The sequence below is a fragment of the Mustela erminea genome, chromosome X (assembly GCF_009829155.1).
Source record: "Mustela erminea isolate mMusErm1 chromosome X, mMusErm1.Pri, whole genome shotgun sequence".
In the NCBI taxonomy this organism is placed as follows: domain Eukaryota; kingdom Metazoa; phylum Chordata; class Mammalia; order Carnivora; family Mustelidae; genus Mustela; species Mustela erminea.
In genome coordinates this window covers 46,230,852-46,255,958 of record NC_045635.1, presented here as the reverse complement: position 1 = coordinate 46,255,958, position 25,107 = coordinate 46,230,852, and the positions used below count along the sequence as shown (strand labels likewise).

Genomic DNA, 25,107 nt, shown 5'->3' with positions numbered 1-25,107 from the left:
AATAAGTGGAAAATATTTCATGGTTTTAATTCTCATGCTTTAATTAGGTATATTTTCAAATTTATTGGCCTTATATTGGTTGTCTGCTCATGCTGGTCATTTTGTATTTGACATTGGAATATTCAGGTTGTTTCTTATTGAGTGCTGTAGATATCAAGTATGTTCACTTTCATATCTATTGAAGATACTTTCCTTTTGATTTAGTTTTTAATGTGTTTTGGCATCTTGAATTTTTGACAGTTATATACTCAAATTATTTTGAAACTAAAGAACAAAAAGAAAACTTGCCTTAAGAAACTACACAAATTACAGGGCGCCTGGGTGGCGCAGTGGGTTAAGCCTCTGCCTTCAGCTTGGGTCATGATCTCAGGATCCTGGGATCAAGCCCTGCATCAGGCTCTCTGCTTGGCAAGGAGCCTGCCTCCCTCTCTCTCTCTGCCTGCCTCTCTGCTTGCTTGTGATCTCTCTCTCTTCCTGCCTGCCTCTCTGCCTACTTGTGATCTCTCTCTGTGTTAAATAAATAAATAAAATCTTTAAAAAAAAAAAAGAAAGAAACTACACAAATTAAAACACTGGCATCAAGGCACCTGGTGGTTTTTTTTGGTTAAGTGTCTGCCTTTGGCTCCAGTCATGATTCCAGGGTCTTGGGATCAAGCCCAACATTGGACTCCCTGCTCAGTGGGGACTGCTTCTCCCTTTCCTGCTCCTCCTGCTTGTGCTCACTCGCTCACTCTCTGTCAAATAAATGCAATCTTTTTTAAAAAATAAAGCAGTGGCATTGGTGTAAGAAGATAACCTAGGAAAGCATGCTAGTGTGCATGTGCATAAGAACTTAACATATGATAATTATAGGAATTATTGGTTGATAGGGAAGGACAATATTAGTCAAGAAGCCGTGTCAGGAAAATTGTTTATGACTTTTGAGTGGGGGGACTATTATAATGAAAGAAATTCTAGATAAAAGTCAAATATTTTTAAAAGAAATAAATTACAGGTGAAATGTAAATGAATATTTACTTGGTTTTTGATTGGGTTGGCCCTTCCAAGCATTGAAAGAAAAGGGAAAAAAATAACAGAAGCATTAAGTAGTATATCCAAAGTAAAAAGGCACATGACGAGCTGCAGAAAATACTTATAATAACCTAATACACAGTTGACCCTTGAACAATATGGGTTTGAACTGCAAAGTTCTCCTTCTGTATGGATATTTTTCAATAAATACAGTATTGTAAATATATATTCCTTACTCTTTTCCTAAAAATCATAACATTTTATTTTCTAGTTTATTATAAGAATATAGTATATAATAAACATACCATAAAAAATACGTGTTGAGTGTTTGTGTTACCAGTAATGCTTCTGAAAGTCAACAGTAGGCTGTTAGTATTTAAGGTTTTAGGGAGTCAAAAGTTCTACTTGGGTTTTCTACTGCATGGGGGGCAGTCCACGCCCCTAACCCCCATGTTGTTCTGCAGTGAACTGTAGTTGATATCTTTAGTAGCTATATCAGTAGGAGAGATGAATATCCCAATGACAAAGTGGACATAGGTCATTTCAGAAAAGAACAAATTCAGTAAACTTCCAGAATAATTTAACCTTGTAGATAATCAGGGAAATGCAAATTAAATTTTTTCTTCTTTTACCTAGTGGATTCTTACAGATTTGTTCTTGGGGTAACACATATACACACATATCCTGGCTCAAAACATTTGATAGCTCCAAGCAAATTACTTAAAGTCCTGGAATTGGAATTTTTAGATCACTGCCTATATATTTTTTTCTTAAAGATTTTATTTATTTACTTGAGCGAGAGCTAGAGTGAGAGGGAGAAAGAGTGAGTACAGAGGGAGAGGAACAAGCAGACTCCCTGCTGAGCAGAGAGCTCCATGAGGGGTCCTGAGTTCATGACCTGAGCAGAAGGCAGACACTTAACCAACCAAACCACCCAGCCGCCACCACCCCCCACCCTATACATTTTTAAGGCTTGAAGATGCCTACTTTACTTGAGCAGCATACCTAGTTTTCTGTATTGTGGTTAATACTAGATATTATTTTTAAGAAGAGCATTAGAAAAAAAATTTTTAACCTTTTGACCCCCTTTACCCATTTTCCCACCTGTCCATCTATTGCAGTCAACAGTCTGTTCTCGCATCTATGAGCTTGAGTCTTAAACTTGTTTTTTGTTTTTTAAATCCTGTGTAGAAGTTGAGATTATATGGTGTTTTGTCTTTCTCTAACTTATTTCATTTAGCATAATGCCCTCAAGGTTCAACCATGTTGTCACAAATGGCAAGAATTCATTCTTTTTTATGGATGAATAGTATTTCACTGTATATGTATACCGTATCTTTATCCATTCATCTGTCAATGGATTTAGGCTATTTCTGTATCTTGGCTGTTGTAAATAATGTTACAGTGACAATGGGGGTGCATATATCCTTTCAAATTACTGTTTTCTTTTCTTGGGTTAAACACCCAGAAGTGGAACTGCTAGATCATATGGTAGTTCTGTTTTTAAGTTTTTTGAGGAATCTCCACAGTTTTCGTATTGGCTACACAAGAAGGACATTTATTGATCACTTTGTATATCAGCAACTGTGCAAAAGAGTTTTCCCCTAGATTTGATAACCTTTACTGGAAGAAATCAATGTGAACCTTGGCAATCAGTATGCATCCATTGAACTGGCAAGTGCTTTCTTTTGCATTACCAGGAGAAGGAAAATAACAATCAGTTGCATTTATATAGCAGGAACAAGATGGTAAAGATAGACTTTTGTCCCTGGTGCATTCTGGAAACTATAAAATCCAGAGGGACCTTGATACTGCTGATAAAACAGAACATGATACTGCTATATTAAATTGATGCTGACTGAACCTTGTGAGTAGAAAACACAAGTACCTTAGATGCCTTAGGCATATGTGTGACAGAGACTGACTTCCCTTTGAAGCGTGAGGTTCTTCTACATCAGGAAAGTTTCTAGGGGTCCAGAAGTCTGGGAAGATTTCCTTTCTAAAGTGAGAGATGAATTGCTGTACCTTGTACCATATACCATGAGACAGAGGAACAACATATGAGGTGCCTCTTTGGATTTTGGAGCCAGCATACATCAAATTTGGACTTGCTCTTTTGATTATTTACTGGATAACCTCTAAAGTGATAGTGATGTCTGGATCTAGAAAAGGCTCAGAAAGGTTCAGGTCATGATATAAGCTGCCCTACTACGTGGACATTTTGACCTAGTAGAATAAGATGTCCAACTTTCATATCAGCTAAAGATTCCTCTGGCAAGCTATGATAGGAGAAGTACAGCTGAGATTCCTAGAATTTTGGCAAGGCTGTTTTCTGCCAGCAACTATTCTAACATTCAGAAAAGCAACTTCTGGCTTGCAACTGAAACTTGATAAAGACTGAATGCCTGATTTTGAGATACCAAGTGATAATAGGATTCAAATGTTCATCATGAATTGGGTGTAATCTAACTCACAGAATCAAAAAATTGGATCTGCATAACTGCATTCTGTTAGATATTGAAGTGGTATATTTGATACTAAGCCTGAGTAGGTCCAGAAGGCACAAGTGAACTACATGAGTAGGTGGTACAGACTCGCATGTTATGTTTCTCTTGCTCCATCATCTCTCCCTCCATCTATATGACTTCAAAGAGAGGAGAAAAAAGTACAGGCCTGGTTATGGAAGTATTTTATGCCAAGTATTTTCTATGCATTTAATTACCACAGAAATTTGAGGTAGCTCTTAATAATGCTTCCTCAGAGGAAAGAAAAGGTTGGGGACTTAGCTTCAAGAAAACCTTTAAACCCCTGTTTTTCCCTGTTCTGTTTTGGATACTGAAAATACCTCTAGTTATATATCACAACAATATTGCTGGATAAATAGGTGGTGGTGGTTCATTTTGCAGAAGAGGATACTAAGATTCAAAGAGGTAGCTTACCAACTATCTAATTCCAAAGTTCATACTCTTTGTAGTGATATGCTGTTTCTCAATATTTAAGCTCCTGTTGTATGAAGTAAGTGCTTTAGTAGGTGGCAAACATTTGATTCTCACGTTACCAAGGTAATTATTAGGTCTCTTTTCCTGGTAAGAAAACTGGTTGAGAGATTGGAGTAGCTCATGATCAAACAGCTTATTAAACATCAAGCTAATAAATGAACCCAGTTTTGTTTGGTTGCAAATCTAGGCCCATTTCCAGGATACCATATTGCTTTACAGAAAAAAAAAAAGCAAGTGTAATCATTTCCAGTTGACATCCATTAATAGAAGACATCTCTGTCCCAGTCCCTAGCCTTCTTCCTCCTCCACTTTCAGAAACTTTACTATAAGCTTTCAGTCCACACCTTGTTACTGGAAAAACAGGCCCTTTCATCAGTAGAAAGAGAGCAGGAATATATGGCAATGGGAATCCAGTAAGGATGAAGTCCCAGTTTTACAAAGTTAGAAGGTCTTTGCCTCCTACAGTTAGAGGGTTTAATGTTGCAGAAAAATACAGCCGGTGTTAATTTTCACCTTTAACTGTGAATTCACTAGGGCTTTTCAGTGTTCCCGATTCAACATTTCTTATCAGGCATTCTAGTTAACTTTCAACTGTGGTACAGATTCTTCATTTTGTTTTTATTGGTGTCTAGCTAATTTCCTTTATTTCTGTTGTCTGTACCCTTCCAAGTAGATTGTCTACGTGTACAAGTTTATCCAAGTTAAAAATGCACAGATGGATTGTTTTATTGTAATATTTCCCTTTAATCCCAAGTGATTGGCAAATTTCCCATTTTCTAATGTTGTATATTCTTTAAAAAGTTAAATTGCTAAGTGTGTTGGCCTAAAGATTCCTTTTCCTATTCTTTGTTTTTGTGTACCCCTCATCCTCCAAAACACTCTTTGTGAATACCTGTTTTCCTCAGCCTGCAGACTGCAGAGCCTTAATAGACAAACTCAAAGTTTGTAATGATGAGCAACTCCTCTTGGAACTGCAGCAGATCAAAACATGGAACATTGGGAAGGTATGTGAACCCATGCTCCCAAAAGACAGGGCTCCCTGGACTATTACATCTTTTTGTATTCTCTGTATGGGAAGAGAAGCCACAATGAGGTAGCATCATTCATCAGTTACTTAATGATTATCTTCTGTATGTCTAGTACAGCTCTAGACCAGTAGCTTTTAGCTTGTGAACACCAAGGAAATTGTGAAAGAAAATTTTGCTAGCTGAGGATGAAGAATGTTTACACAGGTATTGATAAAGAATTTCAACCACAGAATTCCATCAGTTTGATTGACAATATAAGTTTGAGATAGTTAAAAGAGTCTTCTTTAGAGAACTCTAAAAATGAACACTTCTGATAAAATGGGTTCTGGCAGGGAGAGTCATTGTGTTCGTAGACCTCAGAATGTAGCCAGAATTCTCTCTCTGAAGACCTAATTAAGGTGTCTACTGGTGTTAGTACATGTGTACTTTGATGGATATAATAATGAACTCAGGTTTATATGCCTCAGAGTATGATATTTCTCATACGGGTTTCTGTACTGGGGTGGGGGGGTTAAAGAGAAGCAGAGGTAGGAAGTGAACTTGTCTAGGTGTCTTGCTCAGCAGTCCATTGTAGCAAAGCACCCACACAGTACTTAGTACTTTATTCTTTGATGTTCCTCTTTCTCTTCCCTTCTCCAGTGTGAGTTATACCACTGGGTGGATCTGTTGGACCGCTTTGATGGAATCCTGGCAGATGCTGGACAAACAGTGGAGAATATGTCGTGGATGCTCGTATGTGATAGGCCGGAAAGAGAACAACTGAAAATGCTTCTCTTGGCTGTGTTGAACTTCACAGCCTTGCTCATTGAGTACAGCTTTTCCCGGCATCTGTACAGTTCCATAGAGGTAGGAGAGGTTCAAGCCTGTGTGGTCTCTTCTCAAGTAGAATTGTTCATGTCCAGAGATAAATTGCTATTTCTTTCTGATAATTGCTTCTTTCCTTTTCATTGTGGAGGTCTAGGGTTTTCAGTGTAAAAGACAATAATGATGTTTCTTGGATATAGATACCCTTCATAGGTTGTTGGGAAGGTTCTTTACCTTCACTCTACCTTTCCAGATTCAAGAAATTAGTGAGAATGTAATACATGTATTGATGTATTCTTGGGAATTTCCAAAAAAATTGATCTTTGTTCCAGGTTATTAGAGCAGGCCCAAGTCACTTAAACTATTAGAAATAGTTTGATTTCCTTGATACATTACTCATTGCGTAAGTGCCCTGTTAGTGTTAATTTCCCCAGGTCTTTGGTAAAGAAATAGGGTAATAATTGAAAGGAAATGGCTTGGGAAGAGTGGAATAACTGAACTAAAGTGTAGCACCCACAGTTTTAAGTGAGGAACAGATAAGCAGTCTCTTAAAGATAAAATAGATTAATTGCAAAAGGAAATCCATAGCCTTCAGGATTATCAGCAACCAGAAATACCTAAGTTTTTTGCCCTCTAAATGACATAATGATTTTAACACTGACCAAATGCTTCAATATATTGATGAACCTTGATTTTATTTAAAAAAAAATAAGTAGTCACTCTTAGGTTACTGTTACATACACTATACTGTAACAGTCATAAATGCCACTAGCTGTTGTTGATATCTTTAGCTTCTGTATGGAGGACCCTGCATTTTAATTAGTTCCAGTTTTATGTTTGTCTCAAAGGATACAGAGGAACAATATAATTATCTTTCTTTCACAGTACTTACAGTCTGCTTAGAGACTTAATGTTCTTGAGTTCCACTATATATTAAAATATCACTTTTGTCTCTTGTAATCCTCTGTGGGGATACCTGTGCAATTTTGAGCTGTTGCTCACTTTTTAAAAAAACTTTTGTTGGACTTTCTGGCTTACTGCTAGATTATAAGCTGCTTATGGACAAGATTGCATGTTGTAGGTGCTCAAATATTTATAAATGGTTTTTTTGTACTGTTAAACTTCTTGATAGCTTTGTATATATAAACAAATCTATTACTACATAGGCATTTTAAGTTTTCAAGGCCTAGTGTGCCCAGTACCATGAACTTGCCCTTTTTGTTCCCTGTAGCATTTGACAACTTTATTGGCTTCCTCTGATATGCAAGTGGTGCTGGCAGTCCTTAATCTTCTGTATGTATTTAGCAAAAGATCAAACTATATCACACGCCTTGGATCTGACAAGAGAACCCCACTGCTAACCCGGCTGCAACACTTAGCAGAGGTGAGTCATGGGTAAAGAGTTGGAAGGGCACAGAAATTAGACCATATAGTTCATTTTCACAGGTGTTTTTTATATTGTCAAAATGGATAGTAATCCCTAAGTTTATTGGCCTAATTGAATAGAATTATGGGGGCCCCCTTAACTAAGTAACCCCCAAAACCTAAGAAGTATTTTCATTTGTTACAAAGCAATTTTGAGGGATTTCATGAATTCCTACTCATAAAGCAGAATCACTCTTTGTTCCAAAATGACAACAACTTTTCTAGAAAGAAAGTTCATAATCAGATTCTACTTAGGAAGGAAATATGGTACAATCTGGATTTGAGTCTTGTCCCTGCTTATTAGCTCTGAAACCAGTTTTCTCATAGAATTTAGTATATCTACCTTAAAAGTGTTTCAGAATAAAATAAAATGTAGGTTACTTAGTGCTATGCTCAGTAATTAGTTTGTGATGGTAGTAATTAGAATTGAAGGCAAAAGAAAAAACCCTCTCATATAAAAGTTCAACTCAACCAAACTATTGTCTAGTGTTAGAGACACAAATTGATCATATGTACTTACGGTTTGAGAGAGGTAGAAGGCTTTGCTAGAAAGCTTTGCTAGAAAGCTTGCTTAGAAGAAAATTGAGGGGCACCTGCGTGGCTCAGTCAGTTAAGTGACTGCCTTCAGTTCAGGTCATGATCCCAGGGTCCTGGGATCAAGCCCCATATCATGCTCTTTCTTCTCCCTTTCCTCTGCCTACCACTCCCTGCTTGTGCTCTCTCTCTTTCTGTCAAATAAATAAAATCTTAAAAAATTGGTAAGGCTGACTTCTTAAAAGCCAATTAATGATTACCTCATAAATAATAAAACTTAATTTTCAGGCTATTTTTAGGTACATGATTCCTTAAAAATCTTTTTTTTTTTTTTTAAGATTTATTTATTTATTTTAGAGAAGGAGACAGAGTCGGGGTTGGGGGTAAAGGGGTAGAGACAGAGGAAGAGTGAGTCTTAAGCCGACTCCATGCTGAGTGGGAGCCCAACACAGGGCTCAGTCTCACGACCTGAGATCATGACCTGAGCTGAAACCAAGAGTTAGACTGTACCACCCAGGCAACCCTCCTTAAAAATCATTTTTGAATAATGATGTGTGACATGTATTATGAAAATTCTAGGACCGTATAGAAAAATGAGAATATTAATCACTTTTAATTCATGCAGATGGAGCTTCCTTCAAAATTTGAGCAAATTTTCTTCTTGTATTTGCAAGTATGTATATACAGATGTGCAGCCTGTTTTCTTAACACAATTTTCTCATGTTATTAACAAATGTAAGACAGTTCAGTATTGGCTTCCAACTTAACAGTAAGAGAAGAAAGCCATATTTCAATAGAAGCTTCAAAAGCATTTGATAAAATTCAGCATGTTAATTAAAACTAATACAGACTCTTAGAAAGCTAGGAAGACAAACTTTATATAAATCATCTACCAGAAGTCATAATGGAAAAACTGAAGCATTGTTGTTGAGTCGAGAGTCACATAAAAATACTATTACTTTTTGCCACTTAAATTTATAGTAGAAGTCCTAACAAATACAAGAGAAAAGAAGGAAATGAAGGATACATATTAAAATAGAAAACTGGTGGCCCTGGGTGGCTCAGTCAGTTACGTGTCTGCCTTTGGCTCGGGTCATGATTCTGTGGTATTGGGATCCCTACTCTGCAGGGAGCTGCCTTCTCCCTCTGCCTCTCCCCCAGCTTGTGCATGTTCTTTGTCAAACAGAGTCGTAAAAAAAAAAAAAAGAAAGAAAACTTGATACTATTTGAAGGTGATAGGATTGAGGCTTTTGGTTTTCTGCGGAGGTGGTACAAAATTATTAGAACTAATAAAATTAGGTAGCCAGTAAATAATCACTATACAGAAACAAATATTTCTTCCATACATTGGTAATAACCAGTAAGATGATTAGAAAAAAGACCCCATTCATGGTATCAACAAGTGTATTAAAATAAGCCATACTGGATAAAGCCATACATTTAAGGAGAAGGTAATGTAGAAGGTTATAGTGTGATTTACTAGTAGGGAAGGAACTCTTAAAGCATAAATCTTAACTGTAAAAATTTGAGTTTGATAATACAAAATTAAGATTTCCCTTTCAGTGAAAAACATAACTCCCTACTGGTACTTAAATTGGAATGTAAATCAGCGTGTACTGCTTCTTTGAACAAGAAAAACATTAGTTGAAATAAACAGTGTACTTACTGATATGGTTGACTAACATTTCTGGTGCAAACTCATTTTGTCATGGACCAATACCACATTCAAACAATTGGTGCAATATCAGCTGGCCTGTGTACAACATTAAGCAGCACTGCCAAAGATAAAATTTAACAAAGTAGTGAGTGATAGATCGAAAGTGTTTAGCCATGTTCTAAGACTATCAAGTGGGGGCGGGGTGCTGCAGTGGCTCATTCAGTTGAACATCTGACTCTTGGGTTTGGTTCAGGTCATGATCCAGGGTCATGGGATCAGGTCATGATTGCAGGCTCTGCACTCGGGCTCGGAATCTGCATGAGTGCCTCTCTCCCTCTGTTCCTCCCCCTCCCCACCAAAAATAAATTAACAGTTTTTTTTAAAGTATTGTCAAGGGCCTGTGTTAGTGTAGTATATTTAAGGGACACCTCCAAATTAACAAGGATAAACAAAGGCTATGCATAGATAATTCAGTGTTGAAACTCATTAGTAATTACAGAAATACTTATGAAACTTACTAGTTTATAAAGCTATTAAACTTTTTTAAATTATAAAACTAATTATAAACAGCTTATAAAACTGTCATGAATAGAAATTAGAAAACTGTGTATTGGTTAAGTGTTAGCAGGCACCTGAGGCTATGGGAACCCTTGACTCTTACTCCTGGGTATATATCCCAAAGATGGTATCACATTATTCCTTAAGGTAACATCTGGGAAAATATTGCATCATTGTGGCAATTAGTAGATTGGGTACCATAAAATGTGGTACATGCATATTATGGAATATGTAGCAGTTAGAAGCAGTGAACCAAATAATACATGTAGCAACATCAGTAGCTTTTAAAAATAATGCTGGGGGGTGGTTAAAAATGTTTATTGGTCAGTACCATTTCTGAAACTTAAAAATGTACACACACAGCAATGTAAAGTTTTGAAAAAATTACAGATACCAGAAGTGAAAAGTGTTGTCTTTGGCAAGGAGAAAGGAATGTGAATGGGCAATAATCAGATGGTTTACATAAGTAAGTAAAAGAAAATAAACTTAATCAGCAGTATTTAAGATCTGTTAGAACAAAACTAAACCTTTATCTACAAATTTAAAAGATCTAAATTTGTGAGCAGAGACAACCATTTTTTTGCATGGGAAGATGCAGTATAGAAGAAGCTCTTTGATCAGATTTGGGTCAATAGTTGTTAGGTTAGTTATTGTTAAAATGTTAAAGCAGATCTTTTTTTAAAATGTCATTAATACATACCACTTTTTAAAAAATTTCTATTTATTTGACAGACATCACAAGTAGGCAGAGAGGCAGGTGCAGGGCAGGGGAGGCAGGCTTCTGAGCGGAGAGCCCAATGCGGGGCTTGATCCCAGGACCATAGGATCATGACCTGAGCCAAAGGCAGAGGCTTAACCCACTGAGCCACTCAGGTGCCCCTACATACCACTTTTTTTAAAAGATTTTATTTTTAGAGAGGAGAGTGAGCGGGGAAGGGGGTTGTGAAGGGGGCAGAAGGAGAGAGAATGTCAAGTGGACTCTAGACTGAGCATAGAGCCCAGTGCAGGGGAGTTTAATCCCATGATGCCAAGATCATGATCTGAGCCAAAATCAAGAGCCTGAGGCTTAACTGACTAGCCACTTAGGTGCCCCAGTACATACAATTTTTTAAAAACTGAAACACAAATGGCAATTCCTTTTCCTCCTTCTAATGTAAGGCCATAGACACTACTTTGAGTGAGAAATAGTCTGTTCTCTTACTTACATAAACTACAACGATCATTTCTGATTTCTTTAAAGTAGAGCAACAGTGTAAAGACTTCTTTGTAAAGGAACCTGAATGCAGAATTAGAAATTTTTATAATTTACCCCTGAATCTCTTTTTCCTAATTTGACACTTTCAAAAATCTTACCTTTTAGCTTTTGCCAAATATTTGGATTAGTTTTAATATAAATAGTTTCCTTTACAGTTTAAATCATTGTTCTGTGTAGTGTTTTAACTTCCTTGTATACAACTGACATAAATGAGTTTAGAGATAAACGCCTGATTTGGTACACATACAGATAACTGGTGGAAGCAAAAGAGTGATTGCAAGCAAAACATATATTCAGTATGTTTTAAGTTTTTTAATTGGTATAGGAACAGACAAATATGTCTGCAGAATAAAATAGTAAGCCCCATGTTGTTTATAAAGAAAAGTGGGACAATTCAAGAGAAAAATGTGTTTAGATCATTTCTTTACACTATTCACATAAATCCTACAAACCTATTTAGAAGTAAATATAGGCAACTCTTTAACATCTTTCATGAGGAAGGATTTCCTAAGTCAGGAAACCTATAAGCCATTTTAAAAATTGACAGATTTTATGTGAAAATAGTAAGACTTCTGTATGATAAAATAGTTATAAAGGGCAGATGACTTCTTTCTTAACCTGGGATAAAGTATTTGACTGTGTACAACAAAGGAGTAACACATTATGTAAAGCTTTTACAAATCATTAAAAATGTAAATAACCCAGTAGAAAAACATGCAAAAGTATATGGACAGATAATTCATAAATGAATATGAAATCATTTTTAAACTGTCAAGAAAACATGAAAAGAGTACACCAGTAATAATGGGGGAAATGTACATTATGTGAGATCATTTTTTTACCATTAGATTGCCAGCATTATCTACAATTGGCTAGGTTGTGGGGAAACGGGTACTTAGGTACTTATAAACTGTTGGTGTAAAAATGCCCTTTTGTAAGGTTATTTAGCCACACCTTTAATTTTAAAATATATATATTTTATTTCATCCAGTAGTTCTATTTTGTTAGGAACATATTCAGATATGCTCAAAAATTATGCTTAAGTATTCTCACTGCACCATTGTTTGGAAAAAAATTTTTAAAACATCATATTTAACAAGGCATGAGCCTATATGTGACCCTAATAGAGCTCCTCAATGAAAGGATCTCTTAGCAAGAAAAGTTAGTTGAAGATCCCCATTTATGGTTTTTTAAAAGTCCAAAAGTAAAACTATATTAATAAAATGAAGAAAGGGTTACATATCTTAATTGTAAGCTTAGATAGAGAATTGAATTGGGGGAAAAGATGATGGGTCAGTTTCACTTTTTATATTCTGTGCTTTAAATGTTTTATAACTATAATATACTATATATTTTATAATTAAATGTGAGAATTTGTAATAACTTTGTAGATCTATCTTTAATGACTGTAACATTCCATTGTTTGTGCTATAGTTGTTACCTAATTTAATGCCTACTCTATGTAATCCTCTTAATACTCTGGGAGTATGAATTCTTACACTCATTTTACAGGTGAAGAGTATGAAGTTAAGCTGAAATGATTTGCTTATAATTCCCATAATCAGACAGTGATTTGGGGTTTGAAACCTGATCTGTCTGCTTATACGAGCTATACCCTTTCTGGGGATGTACCATATTGAATGGTTTTCAGATTTCAGAACAAGCTTTACATTTATAGATGGAAGAAGAGTACTCTAGTTAATTTAGTATTTTGTGTAGAGCCATAACAGCACCTATCAGAATTAATGTCTTGTCAGATCATAGCACCCCACTTAGAGGCTGATTATCTGTAAAACTAATACTACTATATTTAACTGTTCTGGCCATTTAGAAAGTAAAAGTTAAGATGCATACTATACTTTTACATGGCACACATATGCAAAGTGTGGAATTTTTTTGCTGTAGTTTTTGGGTAGTTTGGGGTTATCTTGTTCTTTTCTTCCCTTGGATCATTCTATCACCAGGAAGGATTGCTTAAATGATTGCTGTTACAGTAGTCTCCCCCACCCTGTCCACAGGGGATACATTCCAGGACCCCCAGTGGATGCCTGAAACCAGAAATAGTACTGAACCCCGTATATACTATGGGTTTTTTTTAAAAGATTTTATTTATTTATTTGACAGAGAGAGATCACAAAGTAGGCAGAGAGAGAGGAGGAAGCAGGCTCCCCACTGAGCAGAGAGCCCGATGCGGGGCTCGATCCCAGGACCCTGGGATCACGACCTGAGACAAAGGCAGAGGATTTAACCCACTGAGCCACCCAGGCGCTCCTACTATGTTTTTTCCTGTACATACTTATGATAAAGTTTAGTCTGTAAATTAGTCACAGTAAGAGATGAATAATAATAACTAATTGAACAGTTATAAAAATATACTGTAACAAGAGTTACATGAATATGGTTTCTCTGAAAATACTGTTACTGCATTCACTCTTCATCTTATGATATGATAAAATGCCTATATGATAAGTGAGGTGAATGACTAGACATTGTGACGTAGTAGTCGTGATACAGCCTAGGTTTGCTGTTGACCATCTGATGGTATATCAGGAGGATCATCATCTTTCAGACTGCTTTTGACTGTGGGTAACTGAAACCATAGAAAGTGAAACTTCAGATAAGGCGGGACTGCTATATGTTCTGTTGTGTTTTGGGCTCCTTGTACCGTATGATAGATGTGTGCCCCCTTTTTCCTCTGAATTGTGCTAAACGTAAAGACTATAGATGGAAGGTTAACTTTTGAGTCCCAGACAATTTAGAATCTCGATGGGTGTAGCTTTTGTTACTATATTATGTGCTTGATGGCTTTGTTATTACAAATAAGAGCATCTTAATGTTTTCGAGGGTTAAGATACAATATGCTAGGTATTCAGTAATAGTAGCTACCATTACTCAAACTACTGTTAAAATTTTCAAACTTAATTTTTCTCAATTTACACTATGTAATTTGTAATGTAAGTTGTTGACAGGGATTGCTTTCTCCTATGTCTTCTTTTGAAATGTGACAGTTCTTCTAATAGTGGTCTTTGATAGACATTTTGGTTTGTGCCTTTTCATTTTTTAGATTGCTTCCTGAATCTGAATTCTTTCTTTTATCAGTGCCCTGTGCAACAACTACATGTATTCACTTGCATGTGGTTAAGAACTTGGGTTTAGAAGGACCTAGTTCTGTCAACAGATCAGATTAATCTCTATATATCTGTAAATTGGGGATTATGGTATCTGCCTCATAGTTTTGAGGTATAAACTAAATGAGGTCTTAAATAAAATTCCTAGGTTTAATGCTGAGCATGTTGAAAGTACATAATAAATGGACACTATCATTGAAGATGGTTGTCAGCACATAAACTAAATAAGTCCCTTTTATATTTACTTTCTTTTAAAACTATATATACATTATTTTGCATAAATACATATTGCCATGCAGTTTATTTGGTGTAGTGTGTTTTTCTCTTGGGTCATCTTCCTACAACCTAAAATGTATCCTGTACATATAAAAATATGTATGTATTTTTATCTTCTCATTATATTGACAGTGTTTAGCATATTTTTATCTTTGAATTATAAAGGCAGGATAATTTTGCATCTCAGTTTTCTTATTTAATGGTTTGTTAAAAATTCACTAAATCACTTATATAACTATGTCTCTTTTAATGGCTACCTAATATTCCATAGTTCGTTCCATAATTTATTCAACTGTTTCCCTATTAATGCATATTCTATTCTTTCCTGTTATGAACAATGATTGCTACATTAAGCAGTTTTATATATGTCCTTACTTACTAATAATTTTGATTCTTTGTAAGAGTCCTAGTAATCTCCATGTTACTTTAATTGGCCCTTACTCAATGAGTAGTGAATTTGACCATCTTTTCATGTTTGGCTATTAGAATTTGCTCTTGTGGGATTATCTGTTCATATGCCCATTTTTCTTTTGGTTTAGTGTTTTTCTACCAAAGTTCTGTTGGAGTTATTAGCTCTTTGTCTCTTTTAAAAGTATTTTCCCCAAAATCCTTGTGTTCTCTTTGTTTATTGTGTTTATGTACATAACTGTTTTCAAAAATGGTTCAAAAGAAGGCAGATGGCTTCTAGACGAAATGTTGAACATCATGTTTTGATCTTTATGAAAAAATGACTTTGTATGTGGTATCTTTTCTCATGATAGTTTTTTTGGTGACTCCCTTAACCCAGTGATGTGGGCCAGTTGTGAATATGAATAGTGGTTAGTTAACTGCAAATATAGAGGAAGTTCTCCAAGAAGACTTAATGAATTGTTGAAAGCTAGTTGATTTTTGTTGTTACTGTTGTGGTTGTTTTAAATTTATTTAAATCCAATTTAGTTAACATATAGTGTATTATTAGTTTTAGGGGTAGAATTTAGTGATTCATCAGTTGCATATAATACCCAGTGCCTAATACTTCAGGTGCCTAATGCCGATCACCCAATTACCCCATCCTTCCACTGACCTCCCCCGCAGCAGCCCTCAGTTTGTTTCCTGTCGTTGAGTCTGTTATGGTTTGCCTCCCTCTCTTTTTATCTTATTTTATTTTTCCTTCCCTTCCACGTGTGAGTGAAATCATAAGGTGGTTGTCTTTCTGTGACTGACTGACTTCGCTTAGCACAATACCCTCTAGTTCATCCGCATCTTGCAAATGGCAAGATTTCGTTCTTTTTGATGGCTAAGTAATATTCCATTATATATTTTTTATATACACACACACACACACACACACACACACACACACACACTACATTTTCTTTATCCATTCATCTGTTGATGGACATTTGGGCTCTTTCCATAGTTTGGCTATTGTAGACATTGCTGCTATAAACATTGGGGTTCAGGTACCCCTTCAGATTATAACGTTGTTGTCCTTTGGGGAAGTACCTACTAGTGCAATAGCTGGGTCATAGGGTAGCTCTATTTTCAACTTACTGAGGAACCTCCGTACTGGTTTCCAGAGTGGCTGCACCAGTTTGCATTGCCACCAACAGTGTAAGAGGGTTCCCCTTTCTCCACATCCTTGCCAACATCTGTTTCCTTAGTTGTTCATTTGAGCCATTCTGACAGGTGTAAGGTGGTATCTCACTGTGGTTTTGATTTGTATTTCCCTAATGCCAGGTGATGTAGAGCACTTTATCATATGTCTGTTAGCTATATGTATGTCTTCTTTGGAGAAATGTCTGTCCATGTCTTCTGTCCATTTCTTGATTAGATTTTTTTGTTCTTTGGGTGTTGAGTTTGATAAGTTTTTTTAAAAGAGTTTATTTGGGGTTTCTGGGTGGTTCAGTCAGTTTAGTGGCTGGCTTTGGCTCAGGTCATGATCCCAGGGTTCTAGGATCAAGCCCCCACATCCAGTTCCCTGCTCAATGGGGGAGCCTGCTTCTCCCTTTCCCTCTGCATGCCACTCCCCCTGCTTGTGCTAGCTCTCTCTCTATGTCAAATAAAATCTTTTAAAATGTTGTTTTTATTTTTAAAGATTTTATTTATTTGAGAGAACACAAAGAGGGGAAGGGCAGAGGGAGGGAGAGAAGCATACTCCCAGCTAAGCAGGGAGTCAGATAACAGGGCTCTGTCTCGATACCACTCATCTGTTTTGAGCCAGTTGGTTTTGTGAAGGTCTAGTACACTGGTTCTCAAACTTGAGCTTGTATCAAGTAATTTTATTATTGGTCTCCCCCTCCTGTTTATGATTCAGTAGGCCCAGAACAAGGCCTGATAATGTGCATTGTTGTTGTTTTTTTAAAAATTTTTATTCATTTGTTAGAGCTAGTGAACACAAGTGGGGAGGGCGGGGAGAAGGAGAAGCAGACTCCCGGCTGAGCAGGGAGCCCGACGTGGGGCTGCATCCCAGGACCCCAGGATCATGATCTGAGCTGAAGACAGACATTTAACCAACTGAACCACCAAGGCACCCCGATAATGTCCATTGTTTACAAATTTCTAGGTGAGATTAAGACTACTGGTCCAGGGACCACACTTTGAAAACCCTGGTCTAGGCTATCCTATTGTGTAAAGTTATAAAATCTTACTGAATTCTTACAGCCGCATCTCAAAGAACATCAAGCCTTTTTCCTGATGTCTGAATACTTACTCTTTAGCAAATCCCATCTAGTGAGGTGATGTCAAATATGCCTCTATGGCATGGTTGGTAAAATAGTTATTTATTGGGTATCTGCTTAATTGCTAGGATCATGGTAACACTATGGGTACGTGAGCATAATGAAATTCAGAAGTTACATTATTTTTGGGAATAGCCTGTGGGCTCTTAGCCTCTGATAAACTGTGAAATGTATTATTTGTTGTTACTGTGGTAGGGGTTATATAGCATAGTTTGGAATAAAAATACAGGTGTGTCAGCCTGAGACTGACTCTTGAATCCACACCCAAACCTTCCAGTTGATACCATTTAAGAGGTATGTAACCAACCCTCTGCTGGATGTAATACAAAACATGTTCTTTTCTTTGTAAAGCTCACATAGTTGAGAAAGCAGATATATGTGCATAATAAAAAGGACAAAGAACTAGTTACTCTGAGTAGTCTAATAAATACCCTAGAATCTCAAACATTCCATAGATTTGCCTTGCTGGCTGCAAAAGAAACTTTTCCCCATAATAAAAATATGTAGTCAGTATTTTTAAATATTTAGAAATGTACAAAAGATAATTTATCATGACCATGTGCTATTCTTAGCATTTTGGTAGATTTTCTTAGTCTTTGTTTTATGCGTATTTCTTTACATAGCTGAACACATAATTTTATATAAGTTTAATGTATTAGCATTGTTGTTTTCCCCTATTAACTTTACATAATTTTCTAAGAAATGTTTCTTCATGTGTAATATCATAAATGTCACTGGGTCACACAGTTTCATGAATCAGGTTTGGTTTGGCACATGGTTTTTTAAGGATTCCAGCTTAGCACAACTTTCTAGTCATTGGTGCTCTATTTTTATCAGATTACAAAAGACAGAAGGAAAGATTTTGCCGTGACACGTATAAGTATGCTAAAGCAATTAGTTGTGACAACAGAAGAAACAAGAGGAACAATGTGAAGGTGTATACCCTTTCAAACTTACCCTGCCTTGCAAATTCAGATCTTTGGTTTGATCCTGGGTCTCATTCTCTCTGTCTTTTCTGTGTGGCACCAAATCCTCATTGTTATCAGCAAATTAAATGTTTTTTCACTAGAAGTCCTGGGAATAGCCAAAAAAGTAGAAAATGTAATGACAAAGTATTTTTCTTATTGGGTATTAAACTTTTTAAGTAAAGCTGTAGGAATTAAGGTGGCATGGTAGTAACAGTGGAATTCAGTTGAATATTTACACAAACAGATCCAACACATAGGACTTGAATTTATAGTAACGACAACATTTCCCATTAGCAGAAAAAGTAGCTATTCAATAAATAATATAACAACTGGCTAACTATTTGTGGGGCAATTAAGGTAGATACTGCCTCAAAGTAAAATTAAGATGTATTAAAAAGTTGAGTGTTAAAACCATGAAGCTAAAAGCATTCAAAGAAAGTATAACTACGTGTTCTCAGTTGTTTCGGGTGGGCAGTCATTTGGGGAATGAAACCAATACCATCAGAGAAGAAATAGATATAAAAATAATGGCTTTATACCTTCTGTAAGTGAATATTTTAAGTACTCTCAACACCAGCATATGATTATCTCCATTAACAGAACATTTCTCATTGTTTGGGTAATTTTTCAGTATTTTTCTGTTGTAAATAATGCCACAATGACTATCTTTAATGCATCAATATTTGATAACAGATGCCTTTATCAAATTCTTAATGAATGTTGGACCTTGTAATTTTCTTATCTCATGTAATCATCAGAAAGATGCTATAAGCATCATTTTCTCAATTTTATACCTAAACTCAATTTTGAGATAAAGATTTAAAAAATTGAGTATCTTACTCTTACTGTTGAAGATGATCATAATAGCCAGCTGCCTTAAATCTTTCCCTTTTCACTGGTTCCTCCTATCTATATGTATATTTGAAAAAGAGCAAGAGAAAGCAAGAACATACATTTTTTTTGGTCAGTCTAAAAGCATGTCTATTTCTGGTGATTTTTTTTCAAAGAACCAAAATTGGTTCACTTGATTTCTGTTTCATTTATCTCTGCTATAATTTTAGCCATTTCCTTCTTTTTGTTTGCTTTCGGTCTGGTTTGCTCTTTTTTCTGTAGTTCCTTAAGGTAGAAAGTTAGGTTACTGATTTTAGATCTTCTTTTTTTAAAGGTAGGCAATTACAGCTGTGAATTTTCCTATAAGCACTGCTTTCAGCAAATCCTATTAAGTTTTAGTATGTCATATTCTCATTCATCTTGGGGAATTTTCTAATTTCCCTTGTGATTTCTTCTTTTACCCATTGGTTGTTAAGAGTGTGTTGTTTAATTTTTACGTATTTGTGAATTTTTCAGATTTCCTTCTGTTTGGGATTTCTAACTTGGAGACGATAACTTTGTATGATTTTATTCTTTTTTTCTTAAAGATTTTATTTACTTATTTGAGAGAGAGACAGAGCATGAGAGGGGAGGTCAGAGGGAGCAGACTCCCCATGGAGCAGGGAGCCTGATGTGGGACTCGATCCCAGGACTCCGGGACCATGACCTGAGCTGAAGGCAGTTGCTTAACCAACTGAGCCACCCAGGCGCCCCGATTTTATTCTTTCTTAATTTCTTAAAGTTTGGTTTGTTGCCTAACGTGGTCTATCTGGGAGAATGTTTTATATGTACTTTAGAAGAATGTAGGGGCGCCTGGGTGGCTCAGTGGGTTAAAGCCTCTGTCTTCTGCTCAGGTCATGAAACCAGGGTTCTGGGATCGAGCCCCGCATCGGGCTCTCTGCTTGACAGGGAGCTTGCTTCCTCCTCTCTCTGCCTACTTGTGATTTCTGTCAAATAAATAAATAAAATCTTAAAAAATAAGAAGAATGTATATCCCATTGGATGGATTGTTACATACATTTATCTGTTAGGTCTAGTTAATTTAATGTTCAAGTCTTCTATCCTTGTTTTTTTGTCTAGTTATAAACATTTTCCCTTTGGATTAGACTAACACTTGAGTAATGAAGAGTTAGTTTGAATTAATACTTAGTTTTAATAGTACACAAAAAATTTGGTCCTGTATAGCTCTGTTCCCCCGTTTTGTGTTGCCACAAATTACATCTTCATACATTGTGTGCTCCATCAGCATAGATTTTTAATTACTGTTTTATATAGTTGTCTTTTAAAACACAGAAAACGAGGGGTTATAAACTTAAAAATATGTTAATACTGACTTTTATAATTTACCTATGTAGTTACATTACTGGTGTGTTTATTTCTTCACATGGATTCAGGTTACTGTCTTGTGCCCTTTCATTTCAACCTGAAGGACTCCAATTAGCATTTCTTGAATCATGTGTACCAGCAACAAGGTCCCTCTGCTTTTATCTGGAATTCTTAATTTCTCCTACATTTTTGAAGGATAATTGTGTCAGATCCAGAATTTTTTTTTTTAATTTTTTATTTTTTTATAAACATGTATTTTTATCCCCAGGGGTACAGGTCTGTGAATCGCCAGGTTTACACACTTCACAGTACTCACCAAAGCACATACCCTCCCCAATGACCATAACCCCACCCCCCCTTCTCCCAACCCCCCTCCCCCCAGCAACCCTCAGTTTGTTTTGTAAGATTAAGAGTCACTTATGGTTTGTCTCCCTCCCAATCCCATCTTGTTAGATCCAGAATTTTTGATTGGCAGTTCTCTTCTTCTAGCACTTGGAATATCTCTTCCTCCATGTACTCTGACCTCCATGGTTTCTGATGAAAAAAATCAGCTATTGATCTTACTGAGGATCACTTGTACATGACAGTTTCTTTTGCTCTTGCTGCTTCAAGCTCCCCCTGAATTGGATTTGTAGATCATGTCTTTGGTGAAAATTGAGATGATTTTAGCAACTATTTCCATAAATAATTTCTCTCTTCCCCTTTCGCCCCTCTTTCTGGGAATCTCATTATGCATACATTGGTATACTTGATGGAGTCCCACATATCTCTTTGACTTACTTTTGATATTCCTTCTTTCTGCTCTTCCAAGTGGGTAATATCCGTTAACCTAGCTTCAAATTTATTGATATATTTTCACCTTCCAATATTTATTTGCAAATATACTTGTCTCAGAATTTTTACAAAAGTAATACATGTTTAGTGTTGAAAGTAAGAAAGTACATAAAATTGTGAAGAAGAAATAACAGTCCTCAGTCACCATCATGTACAAAAAATAAACAATAGCATTGTGTTCCATATCCTGATTTCCCTCCACATAACCCATGGTGAGTATTTTCCCACAGCATTAAATATTTCTTTGAAAATGTAATTTTTAAAATAGAACTACCATATGATCCAGTAATCACATAACAGGGTATTTACCCAAAGAATACAAAACACTAATTTGAGAGGTTATATGCACTCTTACGTTAATTGCAGCATTATTTACAGTAGCCAAACTGTGGAAGCAGCACATGTCCCATGAATGAATGGATAAACAGTGGAAGAATATTCAGCCATAAAAAGAATGAAATCTTGCCATTTGTAACAACATGGATGGAGCTAGAGAATATAATGCTAAGCAAAATAAGTCAGAGAAAAACAGATACCGTTTGATTTCACTCACGTGTAATTTAAGAAACAAATGAACAAAGGGAAAAAGACAAACCAAAAACCAAACAGATCATAGCCTGAGGGGAGGTGGGTGAAATAGGTGAAGGGGATTAAGAGTACACATCTTGGGGGTGCCTGTGTGGCTCAGTGGGTTAAAGCCTCTGCCTTCAGCTCAGGTCATGATCTCAGGGTCCTGGGATCCAGCCTGCATCCAGCTCTCTGCTCAGCAGGGAGTCTGCTTCTCCCCGCCCACACACACACTTGTGATCTCTGTCAAATAAATGAATAAGATCTTTTTTTTTTTAAAGAGTATACTTCTTGATGAGAACACAATAATACATGAAGTTGTTGAATCACTGTATTATATACCTGAAAGTAAATTAATACTGTATGTTTATTGGAATTAAAATAAAAATTAATAAATGTGTTGACTTAAAGATTTAAAAAATAATGTTTGTTTTAGTACTTTGTAGGAAAATAGAAAATGTAAAGAAAATAGAAAAGGTAATGAAAGTTTTAAAGATTAGGCGGAGGTCTTGGCTTCAAAACCACCTCCTGGTCCTCCTGAGTTTCCAGAACTGCCCTTCTGTGTCTCTTGGCGAGTACCTCCTCCTGCACTCAGCCTCTGAGTGTTAGTTATAGTGGCTCAGGTATCCACCCTTGGCTTTCTTGTATAATTGCTGACTCAAAAATCTTTACTGGATATATAATAGATACCTCAGTTATAATGTGTACAGTATCAAACTTCTGACTTCTGCCATTTGTTTCCCCCAGGCTCGGTCTATTCCATATACCTGGCCCCTTTCCTTTCCTGGACAGTGCTAGGTATACTCTTCCTGCAGGATCTCTACACAGCTATGTTCCCAATCTATATCTTGCTCCTTCATCTTTACCACTATCTCTGCAAGGTCTTTCCTAACATCCTGTTTTAAAATTGGAACACCCTGTGTACTCTTTGTCACCCTCTTTGCTTTTTTTTTCTTTATAACACATAATTACCTACCACCTGATGTTCTATATATTTAATTAGGTTAGTCTCCCTGCTTACATCTGCTGGTGAAACACTCAAAAAGTGAATATTTTCATTTTTGTTACTGTCCTTTACAATGCTGTTATTTGCTTCCTTTTTTATAACCTCTTTGTTGATATTTGATGAAATATTCTCATGGCTTCCTTTAGTTCTTTGTGTATGATTTCCTTTAGCCCTTTGAGCATATCTAAAATTATCTTTGCCTAGTAAGTTGAGTATCTGGATTTACAAACAGTTTTTGGGTTTTTCTCCAGCTTTATTGAAATATATTTGATCTATAATGTGTAAATTTAAGGTTTACAGCATATTGATTTGATACACTTGAATGTTACAAAGTGATTACCATACTAGGATTATCACCTCACATAGTTATTCCTTTTTTGGGGGGAGAACATTTAATATTTACTCTGAGCAACTGATAAATATATAATACAGTATTAACTATAGTCACCATGCTATACATTGGATTCCTAGGTCTTACCATAAAACTGGAAGTTTGTACCCTTTGACCAACATCTTTCCATTTGCCCCAGGCCCTAGCCCCTGGCAACCACCATTCTGTTTCTGTGAGTTCAGCTTTTTAAATTCCACATATAAGTGATATGATACCGTAATTGTCTTTCTGTATCTGACTTGACAGAATAATACTCCTGTGTGTGTGTGTGTCATATTCTTTATCCATTCATCCATAGATGAACACTTAGTTTGTCACCATACGTTCTCTAGTGTGAATAATCTTCCAGTTAATAGGAGAGGGCAAATACCTCTTTGATGTCTTGATATCATTTCCTTTGGATATATACCCAGAATTGGGATTGCTGGGTCATATCTATTTTTAATTTTTTGAGGATAGCTTTTTTCATAGTAGCGGTACCAATTTACATCCCCACCAACAGTACAAAAGGGTCTCCTTTTCTCCAAATCTTAACCAATACTTGTTAATCTCTTGTCTTTTGGATAGTAGTCTAGATTCTAACAGGTATGGAAGTATCTTATTGTGGTTATGATTTGCATTTCCCTGATAAATAGTGTTACTGAACACTGTTTCATATACCTGTTGGTCATTTGTAGGTCTTCTTTGGGAAAATGTGTACTTAAACCCTCTGCCCTTTTTTAAATCATTTTTTGTGTATTGCTGAGTTGTAATGAATTCTTTTAGTGTTCTCTCCCTTGCTTTTTGCCTTTGTTGCTTGTACTAATGGTATCCAAAAAAAGTAATTGTCAAGACCAGTGTCAGGTAGGTTTTACTGTTTTCTTCTAGTAGTTTTACAGTTTCGGGTCTCATGTTGATGTCTTTAATCCATTTCAGGTTTATTTTTTTGAGGGGTAAAAAGAAAGGAGTACATTTTCATTTTTCTGCATTTTGTTAACCAGTTTTCCCAGCACCATTTAGCAAAGAGTCTGTCTTTTCCCCCATTGATTATTCTTGGATCCCTGTCAAATATTAGTTGACCATATATATGAGGGTTTATTTCTGGGCTCTTGTTTCTGTTCTGTTGGCGTATTTGTCTGTGTTTATGTCAATACCATACTGTTTTATTGCTCTAGCTTTGTAATGTTTGAAATCTAGCGTGATACCGCTAGCTTTGCGGTTCCTTCTCAAAATTGTGTTAGCTATTTAGGGTCTTTTGTGGTTCCATGTAAATTTGAGGATTTTTTTTTTCTATTTCTCTGAAAAAATGTCATTGGAATTTTAAATAGCAATTACATGCATCTGTAGATGGCCCCTGGATTCTGTGGACTTTTTAACATTCTTGTGATTCATGAACACAGGATATCTTTCCATTTGTGTCTTTAATTTCTTTCATCAGTGTTTTATAGTTTTCAATGTACAGGTCTTTCACCTTGCTTAAATTTATTGCTGTTTCTGGTGCTACTATAAATGGGATTGTTTTCTTTTTAACCTTTTTTGGGGGTGGGGTGGAGAGTGAGCAGGAGTGGGGCAGGGAAGGGAAGAGGGAGAAGGAGAGAAACCCAAGAATCCCAAGCAGGCTAAACACCCAGCACAGAGCCCACCCTGGGGTTCAGTCTCACAACCCTGAGATCATGACTTGAGCTGAAATTAAAGAAATTAAAGATGTTTAACTAGCTGAGCCACTCAGGTGCCCAGGGATTGTTTTCTTAGAAATTTCGTTTTCATATAG

At 36.2% G+C, this 25,107-nt stretch overlaps 1 protein-coding gene across 17 annotated transcripts in view; it reads left to right on the top strand.

Moving 5' to 3' along the window:
* HUWE1 (HECT, UBA and WWE domain containing E3 ubiquitin protein ligase 1) overlaps positions 1–25,107 on the top strand; it is a 173,068-nt gene that overhangs the window by 31,884 nt on the left and 116,077 nt on the right. For 14 of the 17 annotated variants that reach the window (XM_032331297.1, XM_032331299.1, XM_032331294.1 and 11 more), the window contains 3 exons: positions 4,916–5,014; positions 5,678–5,884; positions 7,074–7,226. The exons of the other annotated variants lie outside the window; for them this stretch is intronic. In XM_032331297.1, coding sequence (XP_032187188.1) covers positions 4,916–5,014; positions 5,678–5,884; positions 7,074–7,226 — 459 coding nt within the window. The remainder of the gene's footprint in view (positions 1–4,915; positions 5,015–5,677; positions 5,885–7,073; positions 7,227–25,107) is intronic. 17 annotated transcript variants of the gene reach the window in all.